This window comes from Callospermophilus lateralis, chromosome 13, assembly GCF_048772815.1.
Source record: "Callospermophilus lateralis isolate mCalLat2 chromosome 13, mCalLat2.hap1, whole genome shotgun sequence".
NCBI lineage: Eukaryota > Metazoa > Chordata > Mammalia > Rodentia > Sciuridae > Callospermophilus > Callospermophilus lateralis.
Genome location: NC_135317.1, coordinates 78,852,815 through 78,871,216, shown reverse-complemented (window position 1 = coordinate 78,871,216; position 18,402 = coordinate 78,852,815). Strand labels below are relative to the sequence as shown.

General features: G+C 49.6%; 1 protein-coding gene across 4 annotated transcripts in view; it reads left to right on the top strand.

Annotated features, from left to right (window-relative positions):
- The window catches only part of Ppfia4 (PPFI scaffold protein A4), a 50,602-nt gene extending 36,597 nt beyond the window's left edge, over positions 1–14,005 (top strand). For 2 of the 4 annotated variants that reach the window (XM_076832422.1, XM_076832420.1), the window contains exons 24-30: positions 437–612; positions 4,153–4,250; positions 4,768–4,943; positions 7,338–7,406; positions 10,951–11,128; positions 11,390–11,497; positions 11,752–14,005. In XM_076832422.1, the coding sequence (XP_076688537.1) occupies positions 437–612; positions 4,153–4,250; positions 4,768–4,943; positions 7,338–7,406; positions 10,951–11,128; positions 11,390–11,448 (756 nt within the window). In that variant the 3' untranslated portion in view covers positions 11,449–11,497; positions 11,752–14,005. The remainder of the gene's footprint in view (positions 1–436; positions 613–4,152; positions 4,251–4,767; positions 4,944–7,337; positions 7,407–10,950; positions 11,129–11,389; positions 11,498–11,751) is intronic. The other 2 variants (XM_076832423.1, XM_076832424.1) reach the window with 1 other exon arrangement.
- The last annotated feature ends 4,397 nt before the right edge of the window (positions 14,006–18,402 follow it).

The window sequence follows — 18,402 nt, the reverse complement described above, 5'->3', positions numbered from 1 at the left end:
ACAAGGCCAGCCATTTCCAGTGAGGCTGGCATCCTATACCCCTCTGCAGGGCACTGCAACACAGCCTCGCCCCTGGGCTCAGTGGGCTGGAAGCTCCTTAAGAACTGGGAAGGCAGGTTGGCAGCACAGTGCCACCCAGGCATTCCAGAGATGGCAGGAAGGACGTCGTGTTCTCCACTGTCTAGACAGTTGCTTCCATTTGTTAGGGTAGATAATTGATATGTGAGTGGAACTAGATGGTTCTGGTATCTTAAAAAGTTCCATTTAAAATCCCCCACCACAACAAGCCCCCTAGTGAAAAGAAACGGAAATTTCATTGAACTGCTCTCCCTCCCTCGTGGGTGGAAGATGGAGTAATGTTTCTAGACCAGGTATTCCAGGCGCAATCTGATGGCCCCACTGCCTCCCCCACAGCCTGCTCCTTCTTATCCCACAGACCCTGGCTTATGGAGACATGAACCATGAATGGATTGGGAACGAATGGCTGCCCAGCCTGGGGCTCCCCCAGTACCGCAGCTACTTCATGGAGTGCCTGGTGGATGCACGCATGCTGGACCACCTCACCAAGAAGGACCTGCGCGTCCACCTGAAGATGGTGGACAGCTTCCATCGGTGAGCCAGGCTGGAGCCAGGGCCCCCTCCCTGACACTGGTCTCCTGACAAAGGACTGGGGTCTGTCTCCAGGTATAGAGGCCCCTCTCACCTCTTTCTATGGCCTGTTCTGGGTGGTAACAGGTCTCCTATTGGGAAAGTCTTCCTCTTTGAGTTCTTGCCTCATCCTGCAATTTGAGGATTTGGTTTTCTTAATGCTAACCCTTAGGGCACAAAAAGTCATTTCTTGCTAGCATCATCTTCTTTGCGATTTTTTTCCAAAGTCTGCATTTCATTGCTTGTCTCGGGATTCCTGAATTCTCTGTGCTTACCCTGAGGAGGCTCAAACCAAATCTGGTATTTGATTTAGGTGTCTCATTCCTTCCAAGTTGAGGGGAAAGAACTTTCTGGGACTTTGCCCTGCCAACATCCCAGCTGGGAGCCCTTCAGCTTTGGACTCATGTCTTTTTGTACAGGGTATCCAGTCCTCTCCTCTTCTTTACTGAAGGGATCTTTTGTTCAAAAGTGCCATGGCTGAAGTCCCAAACTGGCAGCCTGTGGGCAGGATTTGGCCTACTGATATGTTTTGTTTGGCCCACATGTATTTTAAAAATCATGAGTTTAGTTGCCAGTACTTCAACAGTAGGAGATTTTATGCAAACTTCTGGATTTCTGGCTTCTCCTGAAAACTTGAAAGTGCTATTAGTACATTTTAGCTGGGAAACAACCATTTGTAGCTAGAGAGTGGTTGCTTCTCCAGGACCGGGGAGTCCTTCTCCAGATCTTCCCAGCCCCTCCTTCCTGCTTCCTTCACTTAATTACCTGCCTGGTCCCAAGAGGCATTTGGGTTGGAGAGCCAGGTGGGTGGTGATCGTTCCAGGAGTTGACAGTTTTTATGAAGTGCTTCACAGCATCTAGCTGCAAGTAGCTCGGATTGCTATTTAAGTCTGGTCTTTTCCCTTGAGTGGATAATGAGACATGGGGTGGATCCAGGGATAAGTGGCTTTTCAGGCTTCCCTCAGGACTCTGTGGATATCCCCCAAAATGTGTGGAAATGTGGCCGTCCTTCAACTCATAGACCATGCAAATTTAAATCTGGAATGGATCTAGTTGGTCTCTTCATTGTGTGGATGAGGAAACTGAGGCATAGGAAGGAGTAGGCCAAGGCCGCTCAGTGGAACTGAGTCTGCTGACTCATCCAGTGCTCTTGCCACCACACTGCAGAGACTCCTGTCCTGGACCCCTCATCCCTCCTTACTCCACCGGACTTGTAAGGGCCAACTTGTGAAGGAAGCCTCTGTCCTCCCTTCCCCCACCCCACTGAAAGGGAATCTTTTGTCTCTGTGCAGGAGGCTGCCAGGCCCAGCTGCACCTGTCCCCTCCTCGGTGATTGATGGGATTGGGGAGAAGGGCTAGAGCTGGGATATGCCTGGGTTGCTAGAGGACTGTGGAAGTCCTCCCCATGGCCGTCTGCCCAGAGCCCAGCCGACCACATGGTCACAGGCCCAGCTCCACACGCCTCACCTCAGCTGTAGGCTTGCTGCTTTGATTCCACTCAACATTTCATCAGCAAGTTCTTACTTAGGTCTTGGAAAAGCCTTTGACATTATGATTTTTATGACAAGAAGGGATATTTCAAAACTATTTTACAAAGAAAACAAGCCCAATGGGGGTGAGTTCTATCAGGCCACTCAGCCAGGTGGTGACAATGGGCTAAATAAAGCCCTCATCTCTTGACACCCAGTTCAGAGCACTTTTCCTTGGGACAGGGCATTCTGTTGAGCAGGTGAACCCAAGGAGCTCCTGTTGGGTAGAACCCGTACACGCAATAATCAGAACTGCCTTCCTAACAGTGGTCCCATTTCTGAGCACCTGCGATGTTCAAGGGGCTGGACCAAACCCTTCCAGTCACTCACCTTTGTCCTCACCACAACTCCAATATAGAGATAGGACCCATCTCACAGATGCACAGTGCCCCTCAGCTAATAGGTGGTAGAACTGCTACTGAAACCTAGTGCGGCCAAATTTAAGGTCTTTATGCTTATGGTTTTGCGGTGTGGCGCAACAGCTTTCAAAGTCTCAGTAATTGTAGTGAGAATTATAGCAAAATTAAAATTAGAGGGTATTTGCCATCATGAGCTGTTTGTGTTCATGTCCCTTGCAGGGACCAGGACTTAAATCAGTGGCTTGAGCATTAAACGGGTGGCTCAGCCGGAAAAGGGTTCCTAGAAATGGTGTCTCTGAGCTGTGGAAGAGATACTTCTTGAGTAGAACTGAGAAGAAAAGAGAGAATAATCTGCATAATTTAATTTTACAGTGCCTCAATAGTAGAGTCAAAAGCTGCCTTTGGGAGGAAACTTCTATTCTTTCTATTTTCTGGTTGGGGAAAGAAAGAATGAGGGACAAAAGTGTATTTAAGTTAAGCAAGAATCTGCTGTTCTCCCAGTAAGCTCCCCTGAGAAGGTAGTAAGTCCCCTGTCACTGGGCATATTCAGGTCTTGGCTCTGTGACTGCTCTGAAGGATGCTATGGAGACCACGCCTGCCTTAGGAAAAGCTGGGACTGTTGATTGTAGGGTCCCTTCTAACCTGCAGCTCTCATCTTAGCCTGGCTTAGTTATTATTTATTCAGTGCTTACGATGACCTCATACTCTTTAAGTACTCTTAGTAATTTATGTGAATTATTCCATTTAACTCATTCAGCGTTTATACAGGACCTCTTATGTACTTAGATGTTTAAGATCAGTGGACAAATCAAAGCTCCTTGACCTCATAGAGCTTACATTTTAACTAGGAGAGACAGTTCAGGAACAATAAACTACAGTATGTTACTAGATAAAAAGTAGTAGAAAAAAAAATTAGTCTAAGGTAAGGGAGATTGGGAGTGTGGGCCGGGTGTGATGGTGCTGATGTTGCAGTTTCCAATCTGATGAACAAGGTGACTGGTGAATTGGATTGAGAAGGTGATATTTGAGTAATGCTTAAAGGACAGGAAGCAGTGAGCTGTGCAGCAGACTGGGGAGGAGTGTTCCAAGCAGAGGGAGCAGCCAGTGCAAAGACCCTGAGGCACCCAGACCTAGGGAGCCTGCTGTGTTTGAGGAACAGTGGGGGTGTCAGTGTGGCTACAGTAGAGAGAGGGAGGGAAGAGTAGCCAGAGGGAGGGTGAGACATGTGAGGTAAGGGAACAGGTCATGAGGCACCTATCTTATAGGCTGTTGAAAGGACCCTGGGTAAAATGGGGAGGTGAAGGAGTATTTTTCTTTTTCTTTGACTTATGGGTGGTAGAGGTCTTGTCATTCCAGTGCCTAGAGAGAAAGGACATGTTGGTTTCCTTCAAAGCACTTTTGTTCTACAGTCAGGTCCACTCCCTGGCTGAGAAGGAGGATGACATAACCTCTGCAGGGTCACATGCAGGCCTCTGCAGCAGGTAAAACACTAGGGGGCTGGGGTACTATTGTGCCAGAGGCAGCAGGCCTGGATCTGCTGTGGCTGCTGTGGAATGTTGGGCCCATGGGGGCCGTGGCCCTGCTGAGGGTCTGGCTTGGGGGTTGTGTGTCTGCAGGACCAGCCTTCAGTACGGCATCATGTGTCTGAAGAGGCTGAATTACGACCGGAAGGAGCTGGAGAAGAGGCGGGAAGAGAGCCAGCACGAGATCAAGGGTAAGCTGGTCAAGCCTGGTGGGGGCCTCAGAAGGGAGCGGGAGCAGCCTGGCCTGCTGGTCCCTTCCTTGGGCAGGTGGAGAAGGAGCATTCTGAGCTCAGGGAAGCTCCCAGTTGGAGAGGAAGGTGAAGTCCTAACCTGGGACAGTGCTGCAGACTGGGCTTCTTCTCATGGAACTTGGTGATCTGGGTGGGGTTGGATGAGAAGCAGAGGCAGGTTTTAGAAGAGACTTTGAAGGTGGGGGAATAAGAAGGACTTTGGCCTGGGTAGGCAGAAGATTCTTGCAGAGGCTCTGGAGTGGCCTTATCCCAAGTCCTGCAGGCTGGCAGGGGTACAGTGAGGTGGGGCTGGTTCTCCAGGAGCCAAGCTATCAGGGATGACAGAGACAAGGTATGGGAGGTTGGGGGAAGGGTGGGAAACAGCAAAGTGATGGGACATTGAGTCAAGAGACCCCTGGAGGGGAGGTTGGGCCAAACCTATGTATCTTTCTGCTCCTTCTTTTCCCCTGCTCTCCAGATGTGCTGGTTTGGACCAATGACCAGGTGGTTCATTGGGTACAGTCTATTGGGCTTCGGGACTATGCAGGAAACCTGCAAGAGAGTGGTGTCCATGGTGCCCTGCTGGCTCTGGATGAGAACTTTGACCACAACACACTGGCCTTGGTCCTCCAGATTCCCACGCAGAACACCCAGGTGGGCAGCACTTTAATCAATTGGTCTCACTCTTTTTTCTTTTCTTTCTTCCTGGTGTGTATGTGTGCAGGGTGCTTTTCTGGGGCATGCCCCAGAGGGATTGTAATGCCCTCAAACCTCCAAGAGTGGTCCCTATGCCTGGCGAAGGCTCATGGGAATATGATTTCTCACATGAGAAGATGTCTGTTTTTGTCCCCACACTGCTGTGGGGACCTCCACGCCAACACTCTGCATTCCTTTTCCTTGACCAACCTCTCTGACCTGACTTTTCTTGTAGGAGAACTAGCTTTGGTCCCCATGGGGACCAGAAAGCCCATATCTCTTTTGTCTGCCATCCTAGGGACCTGCTCCTGGCCTCTCAGGCTTAAGAAAGCTAAATATACCTGCCAGCACAGCCCAGAGCCTTTCAGCACCAGGGCTTTGTCTGCCCGGCAACAACTCAAAAGATTAGACATCTCCTTAAATTACCTTTCATAATTACTATGGAGCTGTCATCCAAGAATGTATCTAAATTCTCTTGAACCTATTTATATTTTTGGCCTTTCTAACTTCCTGTGGGTAATGGATTCTAGAAGTACTAACAGTTGTATAAAGTACTTCCTGATTTTATTTGTCCTAAAAATGACCCTGTCAGGTGTCCCCTGGGGAAGGAACTCTTAGTTTAGATTTTTTAAGGATGTTTATATTTGATCAGTTCTCACCTTTTGTGAGAACTGTGAATTTCATAAACTCTGAGTATGTTGCTTCTGGGCCCAAGCCTTTGTCTCTCCAGACAGAGTGCTCTTAATTCTTTTAGCCTTTCCTCATATAGACTTGCCTCTGTCCCTGATCATTTTAGCTGCCCTTGTCTGGACTGTTTGCAGCTGTCAGATCGCTTTTGAAATTCAGCCACCAGGGCTGCACAGGCTATTCTGGGAGCAGATGTGTTTTAGCTTGAGGGAGGGTGGTGCTGTGTTGTGCTGTAGTTCTGGGGTATGTGTTGGCCTTTGAGGGTGATAGTAGCACACTGGGCCAGTGTGTCCTATAGTGACCCCTCCTAACCAGTCAAAATAGATAGTGCAGATCCCCTCTTCTCTAAGAAGATCTCAGATGTCCCCCCAAATGCAATTTCCTTACACATGCCCACCTCAAACTCACTTGCTACCTTCCTGCTCACTCATACAGCTCTGCAAGGTGTTTCTGAAGTTGATATCTGTCCACTTGACCATTCACAACCCAGAGGAACAGCATCATGAGATCCTTGAAAATATTACCAGGCTTCTCCTTTAAGATCATGTGTAGGACTGTCATGTTCTCAATATCGATAAAGACAGTATTAGACTGTAAAGACTGATGCAGAAAGCTATGTTAATTTTATCCACTGCGAAATGGGCTTTCCTTTTTCTTTTCCTTCCTATCTCAAAATGCTTCAGTTATTTTTTGTTTGTTTGTTTTGTTTTGGGGGGAGTGCTGGGGATTGAACCCAGGAGTGCTTAACCACTGAGCCACATCCCCAGCCCTTTATATATTTTATTTTGAGACAGGGTCTCGCTAAACTGCCTAGGACCTCAATAAATTGCTGAGGCTGGCTTTGAACTTGTGATCCTCCTGCCTCAGCCTCCCAAGCTGCTGGAGTTACAGGTGTGCGCCACTGTGCCCAGCTGCCTTCAGTTTTTATAGATAGCAATATTTCTGTAAATTGTAGCAGCAGCATATCTATGGCTTTCTAGCCTTTCTTATTTCCTGACTCATTCATTTAGCATATTAGCTGTTGGGGGAAGTGCTATCTGATCCAATATGGAGTCCATTGTTTAAAATGGTAAAAAATATCTGTTGGCATAAAATTTTGAAAACATTCCTGTTTCTGGCAATGTTCTTTGTGAGTTCATTTCTAGGAGGTCTAGAGAAAGCTTCTGTACATCATGCAGCCCAGGGCCACCAACAGCCATGACTGAGCTGTTGGTTTAAATTCATGATATGGAACCTTGCAAATAGATTTATTTAATAAATAAATTTATTTAATAATTTGGTTATCCGTGGTCTGCATACTTATCCCCCAGTCGCCTCCAAAGGTAGTCAGACAATGATTTTCCCCTTGTAGACAAAATGTTTGCTTGTTTTCCCAGTAGGTAAAGCCTGTCCATCCATGTATTCTGGGATCCTATTTTTTTAAAAATATTTTACATTTTTTTTCTGTTTTCACCATATGAAAGATCCTAGAGGTTAACATTTCCAAGAGGACACTGAGGTTTGCTTGGAGGAGTAACCTCAGGAGTGTGAAGGTTTCAAATGGACTAAGTGTACCAAGCCCTGCCACATCTCTGCCCTTAGACCATAGGAAGTAGGTGAAAGATGACATAAAGGTCCTTAACTATGCCCTGTTCACCTTCCCTTCTCTCACCCTGTGGACTCCAGGCCCGCCAGGTGATGGAGAGAGAGTTCAATAACCTCTTGGCCTTGGGCACAGACCGGAAGCTGGATGATGTGAGTACATGGTCATGAATTCAGGGCCTCGGGGATTTGGTCATGGTCAGTTGGGTTGAAGTTCATGAATTCTTCTTTCCCTGACTGATCATTGGTGGGCTAGCCTAAGGGAGGGGAGCCAGAGTGGATAGAGATGATGATAGGGGGTTGGGGGGTTGGGGTGGCAGGCCAGCCTTAGCTGGGCTTGTCTTGGGTAGCAATGGGCTGTGGAGAAGTCTAGGAAACTCCTTTCTGATAGGCTGAAGGCCCCTGTAATTATACTTCTAGCATTTTCCAACTCTGTGCCCAGCCTTCCTAACTATGCAGGGTCCAAGGTCTTCCCCCAAGGTCATATCTTTGGGATCATACCTTTGCCTTGGTCTCTGAGACCCCATGTCTTCAGTGCTGACAGCCAGCATGTCTCTGGCCTGCAGAGTAAGACTGCAGCCCACCCACTGTAGGTGGTTGTTTGGGGACAAATGCTCTGCTGAGGCTGCTGAATGGCTGCTGTGCTCCCTGTTCCTCAGCGCAGCCTGATGCAGTGAAAACTGGTTCGGGCTTTACTATCCCAGCTTTCTAGCTGCACTCTTCTGTCTCCCTTCACTCCACGTGGAGGTTTCCCTCTTGCAGCCCTCCTGCCCGCTGAAGACATAGTCCTTTGCCTCTGGTTTCTTCAGGCCTTCCCTTTGGGTTTAGGGACAACCCTGACATCCTGAGCCATAGTGCTCCCCTAGAGATGCTACTTCTGCACACCTGTTTCCTAAGGACACATCCCTCCTCAGCCCCACCTTCCCTGCCTCCACTCACTTTCCTTCCACCAACCTTGCTTGCCCTTGGCTGTCATGGCTGCCGTAGCTGATTTGGCTCCAAACAAGTTTTAAAAAGGGCCCAGACTGTTTATTTTTAGCTTCTCCATCTTCAGTCAGATCATTGTTTCTTAGTTGGGTTTAACAGGGCTAAAAACCACCTTTGTAGAGTGATTGCCCTGCCCTAGTAGACAGGACACACTGGGGAATACACAGAATTTGTGGAGGTATGCTTTCTTCACAGAGGTACCTTGAAGTTGTCGGGGGGTGGTAACTCTGTGTATGTGTGTGTCTGTGTGTGTCTTTGTATCTCAATCAAGGAGATAAATTCGTACTCCCCAACTGTCCCCACTCTCAGAGATCTTAATTTTCCCATTGCCTACCACTTAGCCCACACACACACACCTAGATAGGATCTTAGCTTTCTTCGTTGCTATCTGGAAAAATGAGCCCCATATATATTAGCATGGTGCTTCTAATTTAGAAAATTATCTATTCCTTCAGTTCTTACAGAAATACTCGGAATGCCTGCTGTGTTCCAGGGATAGGCCAGGCAGGGTGGCACAACGTTACAGATGTTTCGCTTTGTGTTAACAGTCATCTATAGAATGGGTTACTATTCCCATCTTAGAGATGAAGACATTGAAGCTTAAAGAAATACTTTACTGGGTTGGGGTGTAGCTCCGTGGTAGATCACTTGCCTAGCATGTGCTAGGGTTCAGTCCCCAGCACTGAAAAGGAAAAGGGCAGAGTTGAGGTATAGAGAAAGAACTGGAGTAGATGTGTGTTGATTCCTGTGCTCTCTCCCCTGCATCCTGCTACCTACTGGAAGCTGGCATGGCTGGCTGATCTATAAGACTTTGGGGTGGAGTTATGGAGCTGAATGGGTGATGCCATTGGTCAGTACAGTGAGGTTTCTGAGATGCAACTCCATGTGGGATTATAGAGGACTGGTTCTTGCAGGGAGCTTAAAGCAGAAGCCAAGTCCTGGGAAAGGGTGAAATTTGGTGAGGGGGCTGGCAAAGCTTCCTATCTAGCCATCTACTGCTTCACCAACAACCTGGAGCTGTCTCTTGCTACTAGTCCTGTCAGTTCTGGTTCTGTTTCTTTTCTCCAGCTTCAAGGCTCTGAAAAGCTGTAGCAAGTTCTCCCCCTCCTTGGAGATCAGGACTGAAGGGAAATCTGGAGGGACAGGAAGAACATGTGCTTCTTAGGGGACAGAGGAGGAATACAGCAGGAAGTTCTTAGGATTGGCTGAAAGTGGAAATGGGGGCTGAGAAAAAGGGCTCCAGGCTAGTTAAGAGCAGGACATGGGGAAGCCGCAGTCCCTGCCAAGTTCAGGAATGGACTCCTGTGTAGGGAACCACTGCCACCTATTATTTAACAAATATTTGTCGAACGCCTACAGTATTCCCGGACACTATTCAGGAGCTGGGGAGACATTGATTGGAACAAAAAAGATCACGGTTTCTGCAATCATGGAGCATAGAATTTAAGAGAGAGGAAAGAGAGGGATAAAGTGAAAGGGTAGGGGGGAGGGAGGGATTGAGCAGGTAAATGAAGAAGAGGAAGAAAAGAATAATGAAATAATCTCCTAAATCCATAAAAAATGCTACTGGAACTAGTGCTGTGACAGAGATACCTGGTGCTAAGAATTGATTAGAACGTTTGGCCTCCACAGGGCTCGAACAACAATCTTAGCCGAGCCAGGTGACATACCTGTAATCCCAGTTACTCAGGAGGGAGGATTGCAAACTCAAGGCTAGCCTGAGAAACTAAGCAAGGAGAGACTCTGTCTCAAAATAAAACAAAAACAAATCCTGAGGGGTTGGCAGGAGAAGAAAAGCAAAAGGTTAGTGTCCTTTTCCCTGCTGGGATCACTGTGCCTGCACCCTGAGGCTCTTTCTCCCACACAGGGGTGGTAGAAAATGAGGTGTGACTACAAAGCAGAGTGGATGTGGCTCTGAAGGATGGAGTGGGAGGCCTTTGCAGGGTAGCATCCTGTAGGGTTGTGGCCCTGGTGCCCTCTAGTAGAGATAGTTATTTTGGAGACTTGGTGGCATCTGTGAGGTGGCAGATGGCTGGGGACTGCTAGTCATGTTCTTTGGAGGAGGAGAATGTCTCTGGTCATCACCCATCACTGTCAAAGGGTTCTCTCATCTGATCCTGTTGGAAAGGTAATCTGAGAAGTAGTTGGACAGATGTTGGTGTTCCTGATTTACAGAGGAGGAAACTGAGGCTTGCCGAAGGGCACACAGCGGGTAATATGGCAGAGTCAAGATTGGAAGTCAGGTATCCTGACTGCCGACACAGTGCTCTTCCAGGATACCTGGGCGATAGTCTTAGGACGCAGAAGGACAGGAGAGCATATGTGAGGACTGTCCCGTGCGTTTCTATGGAGGCTGAGAAGAGGAACACCTTGAAAGTCCAATGGGCACCCCAAACTCAGGTTTAGAAGATTAATGTGGGTAGAGAAGCAGAGTCCAATGCCAGATGACAGATCTGACCAGAAGGCTCTCCCTTTCTTTCCCCAGGGAGACGTTAGAGAGTTGCAAGGACCCATGGGAGTCATCCACCCCAACTCCAGATTTATCTACTGGTGGAAAAACTGAGGACTAGAAAGGGGAAGTGACCTTGTCCCTTCTTTCCAAAGGGAGTAGTTAGTATCTCCAGAACTAGCCACAACTGCCCTTCCTGGGGCAAGGAGTGAGAGTGGCAATCACAACCTCCTTGGACCTCTGTGTGTCTCCACCTTGCAGGGGGAGGACAAGGTGTTCCGCCGCGCGCCCTCCTGGAGGAAGCGCTTCCGGCCGCGGGACCACCACAGCGGCGGCATGCTGGGCACCTCGGCAGAGACGCTCCCGGCAGGCTTCCGCGTGTCCTCCCTGGGGACCCTGCAGCCCCCTCCCGGCCCTCCCAAGAAAGTCATGCCTGAAGGTGAGTGACCGGCTGGCTGGGCATGGCCGAGACCCCGCTGGGCGCGGGCTCCAGACCAGGAGTCCCGGGCCAAGCTGGGTGGAGGGCGCGCGGCCGGAGCTGGAGGCCCCTCGCACCTCGGGCTGACACTGCACTAACGGCTGCCGCGGGGGGCGCTGCGGGCAGCCCCTGCCGAGAAGTGTGTCGCTGCGGCCCGCGAGCGAGCGTGTGCGCGCACTAACCCCGCGCTCTGTGTGTTCTCCTGCTGCCGACTCCTCCCAGCCGGGCCGGCAGGGGCGCAGAGACTGGAGACCTCCACGGTTCGGACCTATTCCTGCTGACCCCCACCCTCCCGCCCCGGGTCTGACGGGGGTGTGCCCCTGGCTCGGGGTAAGTGGGCCAGGCCCTGGGACGCGGGCGCCTGCTGCTGCCCTCGGCCCCACGCGCCTGCCCCTGGCCGCCGGCCTGGCCCTGCCACCCGGCCCTGCCACCCCAGCCCCGCTCGCCAGCACTGCCCGGCTTGCCCCTTCCTGCTTCGTGTGGCCTGGGGCGCTTTGCGCTTGGGAGCATGCTGCAGACCCCTTGCAAGCTGCCTCCCAGGGACTGCCTGCCCGCCCACAGCACGTGCCTTTCTTCTCTCTCAGCTCATTCCCACTATCTCTACGGACACATGCTCTCCGCCTTCCGGGACTAGCCACGGCCTGGGCCGGCGTCCTTCTGGTTTCACAGGCTCAGCCGGCCCTGACCCCCCCTGCTCGGTCCCCTTCTTCCCACGGCTCCTAGTCTCGTCCGTCCGTGACCTTCCGGTTGCCCTGGATCTCAGAATATATTCATCTATTCCCTCGACATCCCACTACTCCTGAGTCCCACTGCGTGTCCTTTGTAAGTCTCTCGTGGTTGTGGCTGGGGTCTCCCGTGTTGTGGAGGCACTCAGGTTGTCCATGCCTGGGATTCTGTGGGAAGAGAGAAGGGCAGCCCGCAGTGGCTATGACCTCACCCTCCCTCTGGACCCCGCCTGGTTTGGACTGAGCCCTCCACCAGGAGGATCCTGGGCCAAGGACTGAGATGGCCCTTTCAAAAAGGTGGCACTTCACACTGTCCTGCTTGGGCTATTTGGTCTTTTGGTCCCTGCCCACTCTGGTTGTGCCAGATTGTCTGAGGGTTGGTTTTGGCGCCCTCAGCTCCACCTCCCCCAGTCCATCACCACCACTTGCAGCTTCTGCCTTGAGAACTTGCTTGGGGCTCAGGATGCTGAGGCCAGGAGAGGACCTAGGAAACCTGAGGTAGAAATTCTGAGTCCTCACTCAAGCTGAATCCCAAACATGAGTTTGGGAAGAATCAGAGAAAAATGGACCTTAGTTTTGGGCTAAGGTGAGGGTGGGGAAACTCTCAGCCCCATGCCCAGTGAGCTGGGTAGGCAGGCGAGCTAGTAGGAGAGCTGATGACCTCTGGTAGCCTTAAGCTCAAAGGACAGTAGGAATGATCCCAGCCCCAACCAAAGGTTGGAGCTTCATCTGGGCTGGGAGGAGGGACCATTGAGTGCATCATAACCCCAGGGCAGAACAGATCCCACTAGGTGACCCCAGCATCTCTTCCCCATCCTCCTCTGCCTTACTTGTTCAGTAATCCCAGCCCCCTAAAAATGAACCCGATGAGTGGATTGAATATACATTGACCCTAAAAGCAGATTTGGGAAAAAGACAGTCTGAAGCTTCCTTCCTTTGACCTGCTGAGAAGAAAAAGCTTCCCCTTTTGAGAATCATGTCCCAGGCCTAGGAAATGTAGTGTTGATGAAGGAAATCATTCCTGCTTGTCCCTAAATCATCCAACCCTCTTCAGGACTCTTTTGCTGTGCAGGGACTGTCACCTCCAGAAATTTCTGAGACCCACCCAGCTTTCACCATTTTGTTTTCCCTAGCAGCATGGTGAGAACGGGCAGAGGGCTGCAGGTCCTGGTTTGGGAGGAATACTATTCCCAGAAATCTCTCTTCCCTACCCATTCCTTCATCTTACCAAGGTGCCTGAAAGTGCTTGGGACTCAAGTTCATGGGTTGATGGGATCTAGGGCTTCATCCAAGTGAGAGGAGAGGGAGGGTGTCTGGGTGTGTTAGTTGGAGAGATGCCAGTGCAGCGCCATCCTACAGGTGGCCGGAGCAGCTGGTTTGCAGCCTGTTCCACTTGGCTCTGAGCAGGGCTAGGCTAGCAGGTGGAGTAATGGGCCACAGCACCCTGTCCTGAAAGACTGCTGGAACCTGGAGCTGTACTGGGACTTAGAGCCTGGTACTGCCACTTAGTAGAGGGAGCTTGTTCAGTGGTGTGTCTAGGGGCCTCTCCCCTGGGCTGGGCCAGGCAACCACCTGCCCTTGCTCTCCGTCATTGCTTCCTGCCCTTCCTGCCATCAGGCTTCTAGGAGTAGAGACAGAACATACAATAAATTGTGTAGAGAGAACACGCCCCTATTCTTGGGTAACAGATGTTGAAATTATGAACATACTCCAGGTTCCTGAGATGGGTGGAGTGGAGCAGCAGAAGGCCATCTGCCTCCCGCAGGGGAGTCTCATGGCTCACTGTGTAAGAGAGGCAGCTCTATTCTCTTCTCTCTGCATCTTCACCTTGTCGTGGTTGGCCTTGTCATAGGCGGCAGCTGGGCCCCTTGAAGAGTGTTGCAGGGAGACGATGAAGCGGCATCTACACAGTGATGGAAGGCGGTTGTCTCGGTGTACCCCTTGCCTCATAGTCAATATATTTTTTTTCCTTGAGAGTCACCAGTGACCCGAGCCCTCCTCACCAGCCTCCTGTGTCTCACCAGGCCCCTTCTCAGTACTGTATTGGCTCAGTGCATCAGGAGTGGGTGTGTGGGTGTGTGTGGGTGTGAGTGTGGGTATGTGCGTACCAATAAACAACCTGGTTTTAAGACAATGTACAAATGGCCTCTGGTCCTTTTTCCTTTTTAAAAACAAAACAAAAACAAACAAACAAACTCTGAGCTCACTTGACGTCCAACTCCTTTCAGAGTCCCAAGGGCTGCTATATTCTGGAAAGGAAGTATCAATGTTTCCAAAACTTGTAGTTGATAACCTTTTGTTTACTTATACAACCACAGGATTGATGGGGAAGTTCATGTTTAGGTTGCTTGGGCCACAAAAGAAGAGGCCAAGAGTAAGGGGTGAGGAGCCCAACTCCCGGGCTTGATTGTTTCCTCCTTCATCTCTGAATCTCCTGCCCAGGCTTCCTCGGCTCGTGCTGTTCACACTGCTCCCAGAGCTGCTGCTGTCTGCCCTTTCAGCAGCTCCCTGCCACCTCTAAATCCCTGCTACCTCTAAATCAGGGACCCAGCTCCTCCTCCTGGTGGCCATATGAAGCCATGCATGACTGGGTTCCTTGGCCCTCTTCTCTGTCAGTCTCGAGTCCACCCAGCCCCTCACCAGAATGCAGCCCCACTATTTTTATTGCCTTTGCAGCTTCAAGTCTTCAGGCCATTTCAAACATCACCCAGGAGATAATGCCTGCCCTTCCCAAGTGTAATAGATGACCAGCAGTCCTTAGCCCCCCAGCTCATAGCACATTGTCATGCTGAGGGTCATTGTGGTCTCCTGGCCTATCTCCATACTGGGCTGAGGACACTCCTGTAGGTCAGTCTCATTGCTCTCTGCATTCCTAGAGGTACATATTCGAACGATGAACCAACCTTATCTCAGAGGGTTGTTAAAGGATTAATATTAGTAAGAGCTGAAAATTAGTGGGAGTTGTGTGCCAGACACTGTTCTAGCCATTCTTTTTTAGTTTGTTCTGATGCTATGACAAAATACCTTAGACTGGGTCATTTATAAATAGCAGAAATTTATTCCTTATAGTTCTGGAGTCTGGAAAGTCCAAGATCAAGCCAGCAGAGTGGGTGTCTGGCAAGGGCCCAGTCCTCAGAGATGGCGCTTTCTTGAAACATTTGCACATGGTGGAAGGGGCGGAAGGGCTAATGGGCTCCCAGATCACAAATGCCATGCATGAGGGTTCTACCCTCGTGACCTAATCACCTTCTAAAGGCCTGTTTTTATTTGTTTTGCAGTGCTGGGCATTGAACCCAACCGCTCTCTGCCACTGAGCCATAACCCCAATCCTTTTTTATTAGTTGTCTTGACACAGGGTCTCTCTCAGTTGCTGAGGCTGTCCTCAAACTTGCCATCCTCCTGTCTCAGCCTCCTGAGCCTGAAGTCTATGGGATTATAGGTGTGTGCCGCTGGTCTTGGCTCAGGCCTGTTAATACTGTTGCATTGGGGACTCTGAATTTTTGGAGAAACAAACTTTACCCATAGCACATACCAAGTAGATTAATTTATTTAATCTTTACAAACCTGTATTTATATAGAACAAGAAATTTTAAGGCTAATATCACAGAGCTGAGAAGAGAGAGTTGTCAAACTTGGTCTGCCTAACTGGGGGGTCCTTGACCACAATCCAGATGTTAAAAATCCTGACCCAGGACCAGGAGAGCTTGGCAACGTTATGTGCTTCTTTTTTAAGTGAACTCATGCTTTCCCCAAGCTTCCCCAGCTCTTTCCCCACCTCCCAGATGGCCTGTGCCACTCAGATGGCTTATCAGTTGTCACAGGGCCACGTTTGCTCTGTTCATCTAAATGGCAAACTCCCTTACATTCAGTATAATATATGGTGTATCCTCATCTCCTCTCATGGTCGCCAGTACCCCAACACTGATGGAGCAAGGATGGCAGAGTCCATAGCACAGGTGACTGGAGAGGAGCAAGACAAAGCAATGTGACACAGCCAGGAAGGGCAGACATAGTTGAGGGAAGGTGCTGGCCTAGTGCATACGGGCCTCTCCCCCTCCCGTCAGAATTCGTGAGCCTTGGTGACCAGCTGTCTACAGGAATGAACTCTGAGGGGCTGGGAAAACCATGTCTTCCTCCTGTTGCCATCCACTGGGGTGGGGATGCAGAGGAGCAGGCTCATGTGGAAACATGGGTTTGATTTGGGACATGCTGAGCTTGAGATGAGACCCCCAGCATCATGTTTGTCTTAGCATTTGTAGAAAAGAAAGAAGACTCTAGGTTTCTTTCCAGGGATCCTTTTCTTTCCCCCTCTAGGAAGGTTCTAAGCAGACTGAGAGGCAGGGAGTCTGGGTCTTTGGAGGTCAGGGAGGAGGCATGGCCAAGTGGCCTAGGGGTGGTGATGTGGGTTCCCACCCAGGCCTAGGCTGTGCTTCCTTAGCCAAGACCCCGGCTCAGCCTGGAATGTTCTAGTCACCAGCCTGGAGCCCGGGAAACCAGGAATTTAAAGAAGTCCAAGAACCATGACATGATGGTGTCTTACCCATCAACAGATATCTGAGTTGAGGGGGCGCCTCTCCTCTCACCCTCCATTGTAGCCCCCTAATCTCCCTCTCCAGTTGGTCCAACCACCGACTACACCAGCATTAAAAAGGTTTTCCAGCCTGCCAAATAAATTACCTGGAGAAGTTGGATACCAAGAATGTTTATTGGAGTGCACAAATAGTACTTAAAGCATTCTGTAATTCCCGCTAATTATCTAAGAAGTTCCTGTTTCCATACTAACAACTGATATGTCAATTTCAAGTAATTCTTATCTTTTTCATTCTAGCGTATTCCCTAATGTCCATAATTAGGTGACATTTGATTAGCTTGATTTATGGTAGGTGCTTCCACTGAAGAAGGAGATTGAGCTAATTTCCCTAAAGAACTCCACCTCATTACTCATTAATTGGAGTTTTATCTGTAATTCTATTGTGAAGGTTAAGGATTTGTTAATTTAAGAAAGCTCCTTTGATGACAGTTGTTTATTCTGTGAAAATGCTGAGTGAGCCAGGCCTCCTCTGTGTCACTGTTTGCCATTCACACCTGTGCAGCTCCAGCAAAGTGTTTCTCCCCATGGACTTAAAGACTATGATGAAGTAGGTAGGTGACAAGGGCAGGACCTGTTGACTCTATTGCTGAGGCCCGACTGTGTGAGTATGAACCTCAGTTTCCAACTGACGTGGTAACTGGAGAGGAATGGACTTTGAAAATGAATCCTGTGCTGAGGATGTAGCTCAATGGTAGAACTCTAGCCTAGCACGTGCAAGCCCTGGATTCAATCCCCAGCACTGTAAAAAATAAATAAATAAATAAATAGCTTCCAGCAATCCCAGAGCCTATCAGCTCCTTAGTGTTGTTGAGCACCCTTCTTGGCCAGCTCTAGATCCCAGGAAGAAGCAGGATAAAGGATAGGAAGGTCACCATTGAATGATGCAGTGGAGTTGTATCCTCCCTAGGAGCTTGGGAGGTGCCAGGGCAGAGGAAATGAACCCAAGGGGAGAAGAACCCCTTCCCTTCATAGTTGGGTATTTTGGTGGGTAGTGAAGGGGTGAATGTGGATTCTAGCTAGAGTCAAGGCATGGTGGCCAGCTGGTTGCCTTCCTCACCCTAGGGCAGGGAGTCAGGGCTAAGAGTCATGAAAATGACCTAGAGAGACTTTAAACTCAGTGCCAAACTCAAAAAGAAAATCCTACCACTGGGGCAGATTAGGCCAACTTGTGATTCCCAGTAGGAGCGGCCCTCACTTGTTACTTGGGACAGACAGGCCTCAGCAAGAGCCTACCTTCTACATTCTACCCCAAGTTCTCTTAGGCTCCATTGAGGCTTTGTTCCTATTCTCAGGCAGAGCTTTTAGAGAAACTGGGGTCAGGGCATTAGCCCCACCCCCCTCTAGACGCAAGGTCAGGAGGGCAAGTGTGGGGAGATGGCCCATCTAAGCCCAGAGCAAGTACAGACGGTCATCAGCACCTGATAGTTTAAACTGGGCCGAGTCAGTTGTCAAGGCCCCAGAGAACTGAATGGGGGCTGGAACATACCACGCTCTGAATACCTGTTCTGTAATGATTCTGAAACCTATAATTTGCAATAAATCATACAAACTTAGCCTCAAGCAGTTGGAGTTAATAAAAGTTTTTAGTAGGTGTTCTTGGTCCATTTCAATTCTAAATTTCTGTTAACTCCCCAGATAATCCTTATGTAATCTCTATCCATAAATCTTTGTTCTCAGTTTCCCACCCACCTTCCCCCCTTAGGAAGCCAATCTTCGAAAAACAGCATCCTAAATGAAGAGAAACCCAGCTTCTCTTCCTTTGATGGTTCTTTGTGACCCCCCTTTCCCCAGCAGAATCTCCTTCATCTCTGAGCTGAAGGTAGGGACAGGAATCCCCCTCTGCCTGGAGGGAAGGGAAGATGAGGGGTAGTGCTATTTGGCCAACAAGGAAGTGAGAGTATTTGCCCCTTGCTCTGATT